The following is a 4,711-nucleotide window of genomic DNA, read 5'->3' as shown; positions in this document are numbered from 1 at the left end:
CCCAGTGGTATGAAAATTATCTTTCAATCCTTTCGTTTCCACAGCTTAAGAAATATTCCCAGTTTGTAAGAAAAAAAAAGATGAAAAAAGAAAATTATGAAGATGAACATAACAACAAATAAGCAAAAATATGTTTCCCAATTACCTCTTGTTAATAAATCCATTTTATCTCAGGGTTATGTTGTCTCAAGTGTTTTTGTAGATCTAATAGTTCTGCACAACCAATTTTGTAATAAGGCTAAAATATATGTAGTGTCCAGCAAGAAAACTAGGACACATTTTCTTTGTTGAATATCAGTGAAATATAATTTAAAAATTAAAAAGCAGAATTCCTTTTTGTGAAAGACTGAGATTTTTGGTGAATCGGTCTCCATAAAAAATACACAAGATATGTAAACCTCAATCATCAATGTCAAAACTACTTGGAAAAAACAGATACTAGCTTGTATCTTTCTGTTACAATGAAGCATAACATTAATAATTTTTTATTTAATATTGTTTCAATTCAACCAAGCATTTCTTTTTCTAACACACAGAGACAGGCATATCTCTAAAGACAACAAAACACTGTAAAAAGAGTATCAATTTTGAAAAAGCATGTACGTGTTTTTCATTGACCCTGTTTGCATGTTTCCATTGAATCATTTATTGCTCTTTATGGTTTATATTTACAATTGAGCACAAAGCATATGTGGACAGAACAACCTCCTTAAAATTGCCCAAATCATTAGCTCCTTTCACAGGTTCTCCATGAGGTTCATATCGTGACTCTGGCTGGGCCACTCGAAAATGTCAAAATTACTTTGAGTCAGACAAAAAATTTTGGCAGAAGTAAAACATTGCTTCAAACCTAAATTTGCCAGGGGTATTAATATTTTCAGGATTAAAGGTTTACTTCAGAAACTGTACTAAATTGCATGTAGTCTGTAAAATGAAAAGTTATTAAAGGCGTTCTCGGTATTCAGGCTTGCAAATTAAAAATAAAATGCAGGAGGCATAAAATTAAATAGAGATTTGGCTAGTTTTCCTAATTGACCAACTTGAACCCAGGAAAGACTGGACTTTGGTGCTCTTTTACTACGTTGTTCATTTCATATTTACAAAGTTATGATAAAGCATAGCATAGCAATGCTATTACAACTTCCCTACTTGAGCTGTGGTTCAGCAGGTGCTCCCTCTCCTCTTCTCTACTCCGTGGTTACCGACTGTGGCAGCAGGAGCTGTGTTTTTTTTATTGGTGCCTTATTCCGACAACAAACTGACGTCACAAACTGCTGAACGTTTCATGTTACTTGTAGGGCAGCACTTCGCCTCGTGACTCCCTCATCTGTTTTCTCTCCACCTTCAACTCCGGCCGGAGCGCTAACAAGTGAACATGACTAGGGTCTGGCTTCTGCTTAGCTTCGTGTCCTTAACTTCAGCTTTTTACTTGACTAAACGAGGTAAGACATCAATACTGAAGTGAAGTGGCTCTTATTGTTCGCTTTTGCATAGTTTCACTTTCAATATACCACTTTGGTGTCAAGTTACTTTTTACTGTTTATTTTCGGCACCCGACGCATTTTGATGCTCTGTGTTATTTTTCAGACGAGTTTCATTTCAAATCATGGATGGCACAGGTGGGTCTGTTTACATTTTTTTTCTTCCTGCTGAAAGTTTTCTATGTGTTTTCTAAGTGCACTGTTACACGGAAGTTACCTGAGGTGAAAAATCAGTGCAGCACTGACAATAAACTTTGCGCTCCTGCGTTGTACAGTACAACAAAGCGTACGACTTCGAGGAGTACTACCAAAGACTACGAATATTCACGGAGAACAAGAGGATGATTGACAAACACAATGAAGGGAATCACTCTTTCACAAGTAGGATTTTTTTTATTATTATTCATTTAATTAATTCTATCATTTGGCACCCCCCTAAACTATGTTTTTCTTATCTCTAAAAAGTGGGACTCAACGAATTTTCAGACATGACTTTCAATGAGTTCCGAAAGTCTTTCCTCTTGTCTGAACCTCAGGTAATGTCATTTGCACCAAACTTTGTTCACAAAGAACTTGTGTGTTGGATTTTCTTTGTCAACTTGTAGGCCTATTGCAATTTGTAGAACTGCTCTGCCACTAAAGGAAGCTACTTGAGCAGTAATGGACCACATCCAGATTCCATTGATTGGAGAAAGAAGGGGAATTATATAACACCAGTAAAGAATCAGGTAAAGTTAAATTCATACGTTCACACTATAGATTTTTGTAGTTTTTTCTCCATTTATATAAATGTAGCGCACTTTGTACTTGCACAAAGTTTTGATATCTGCAAGGGAGACACTAACATGTAAAAACTGAACTTTTCTTGAACACATGAACAACGCACATCTCCCATTACTGTCAAAATATCCTAATATTTGGATATTTAGTGTCACATCACATTTTATCGCCATCTCCATGTAATCGCCATTGCTAGGGAATTCATTACTACTTGTCAAATGCTTGGAGTGGTTCCAGTCTGACCTGAAGTCAAATTAATTCAGCTAATATGAGCTAATTAAACTTCCAGCCCAAGATAATGAGACACTTATTAAGAATGGGAAATAAAAATAAGAAAGTTATGTTACTTCTAATACAGCTCTCTGACTGTTCCTACCTGACTCAGTAGCACTCTGAATATCACACCCTTCATCTCAGTACACATACAGTGTACAAAATAGCAACACATCCAAAACAACACCCACAAACATGACACAAACTGATGTTCTGCATCGGTCATTCTTCTTTATTTAGACCAGAGTTTTATCAGTGAGCTGATATCACAGATAAAAATCAGTGACATCAACTTTTTATTCTTTTTTTGGTTTGCTATCAATTATTACATTTCAGGGGGCGTGTGGAAGTTGCTGGACTTTTTCCACAACTGGCTGTTTGGAGTCCGTTACTGCTATCTCCACTGGGAAGCTCGTGCCACTGGTGACATACTTTTACTTTGTTGCCAAAACTTATTTTCCTGTGCCCAGAAATAACAGTCGTGATCTAATACTGACTCTTGTATGATTCAGTCAGAACAGCAGCTGGTAGATTGCGCCCAGGATTTCAACAACCATGGATGTAATGGGTATGTGCTAGCATGTTTCCATCCACTTTTAATTCTTTCCCTGCATCAGTCATCTCTCTATAATCGAGACCCGTATTTGTCCCCTAGCGGTCTTCCCAGTCAAGCATTTGAGTACATCATGTACAACAAGGGACTGATGACAGAGAAGGATTACCCATACACAGCTGTGGTAATTTTTCAACCGTTCTAAAAGCTGAATTTTGAAGGTGCCTGTAATGATATGATGTAACGTTTTCTCTTGGGATATTTAAGGAGGGTGTATGTTATTATGAACCATCTATGGCTGCTGCTTTTGTGAAGGAAGTGAGGAACATAACAGCGGTAAGTGACCATCGACATCATTTTAAAAAGAAGATCTTTATGAAAGTGTAAGAAGAAAAAAGGTTTACTGTTGTTTCTCAGTACGACGAGATGGGAATGGTTGATGCTGTTGCCACTCGCAATCCTGTTAGTTTCGCCTTTGAGGTAACCAGTGACTTCATGCATTACCACCAGGGTGTGTACACCAGGTGAGAGCAAATGTAGATATGGAAGTTGTTAAAACTTAATATGAAAAACATATATCTTTGTGTTTAAGCTATGTATATTGATATTTTTCTGTAATTAGAGTAGATGAAAATGTGTGTCTTAAATTCTCTTACAAATGAGTAAAACGCAAAGCTAAATTCATACATCTGCTGTTCATAATTTTCCATTTGACTTTCAGTTCTTAGTGCTAAAACACAGGACTTTTATGTTAACAGAAGATATTATAATAGATTCAGTACCTCATTCCCTATAAAATCAGTCATGAGTAAAAAGTCACATGTCACTTTTGGTCTGTTCCTCCTTTCAGCACTGAATGCCACAACACAACAGATAAGGTGAATCATGCTGTGCTAGCTGTTGGCTATGGACAAGACAACGGTACCCCCTACTGGATAGTGAAGAACTCATGGGGACCTTATTGGGGCATAGACGGGTAAACCTCTTTTTTCAGTTACACAGTCCAACAATATCAATGCAGGCCTACAAAAATAACAACATTTTGCCCTCACAGGTACTTCCTTATTGAAAGGGGAAAGAATATGTGTGGACTCGCTGCCTGCTCATCTTTTCCAGTGGTGTGATCTTATTACACGACATGTCTCACAAAATTAGGGCACAGTGAGCGATTTTTTTAACCATAGCAATACAATGCTATTCTCTTCATTTGATTGAAGAGTTTTAATCTCTACTAAGCCATTATTATGCAATGGATTGAATTATATTGACATTTATGTGTAATTGTGATAACTGAGCTGATCAAATTGTTGTTTATTCTTTCATACATCAAACTCAAAAATAAAATATTTTAAACTTTTGTGTGTGTTTCTTTAACCAGTTCACTGCAGATGGCAAGAGCTTTCCCAGATATGACAGGGAATTAGTTTTTCAAGACTTAACAGTTTAGATGTTGCAAAATTGAAGACATTTCAGTTAAAGATGTAATAATGCCTTTCTTCAAAGAAAGAAAATAAGACAAATCAGTGTACCTCCAATCGACATGAAGATGTTTTATTTCAGTTTAATTGAATCCTGGACCTTGGTGAGATAAACAATGTCAGATCATGAAAAAATTAACTAACTT

At 36.4% G+C, this 4,711-nt stretch overlaps 1 protein-coding gene across 1 annotated transcript; it reads left to right on the top strand.

The window, feature by feature from the left end:
• The first annotated feature begins 1,120 nt into the window (after positions 1-1,120).
• On the top strand, positions 1,121-4,444 carry ctsh (cathepsin H). Its single transcript, XM_007566387.2, has 12 exons — positions 1,121-1,442; positions 1,588-1,619; positions 1,757-1,862; positions 1,947-2,017; positions 2,105-2,209; positions 2,871-2,957; positions 3,047-3,102; positions 3,190-3,271; positions 3,355-3,423; positions 3,505-3,611; positions 3,938-4,063; positions 4,142-4,444. The coding sequence occupies exons 1-12, from the start codon at positions 1,376-1,378 to the stop codon at positions 4,209-4,211; spliced, it is 978 nt and encodes a 325-aa protein (XP_007566449.1). The 5' UTR covers positions 1,121-1,375; the 3' UTR covers positions 4,212-4,444.
• Positions 4,445-4,711: the final 267 nt, after the last annotated feature.

Source organism: Poecilia formosa, unplaced genomic scaffold (genome assembly GCF_000485575.1).
Source record: "Poecilia formosa unplaced genomic scaffold, Poecilia_formosa-5.1.2 Scaffold191, whole genome shotgun sequence".
Taxonomy (NCBI): Eukaryota; Metazoa; Chordata; class Actinopteri; order Cyprinodontiformes; family Poeciliidae; genus Poecilia; species Poecilia formosa.
The sequence above is the reverse complement of the archived record's forward strand: the minus strand, read 5'-3'. Positions and strand labels throughout refer to the sequence as shown.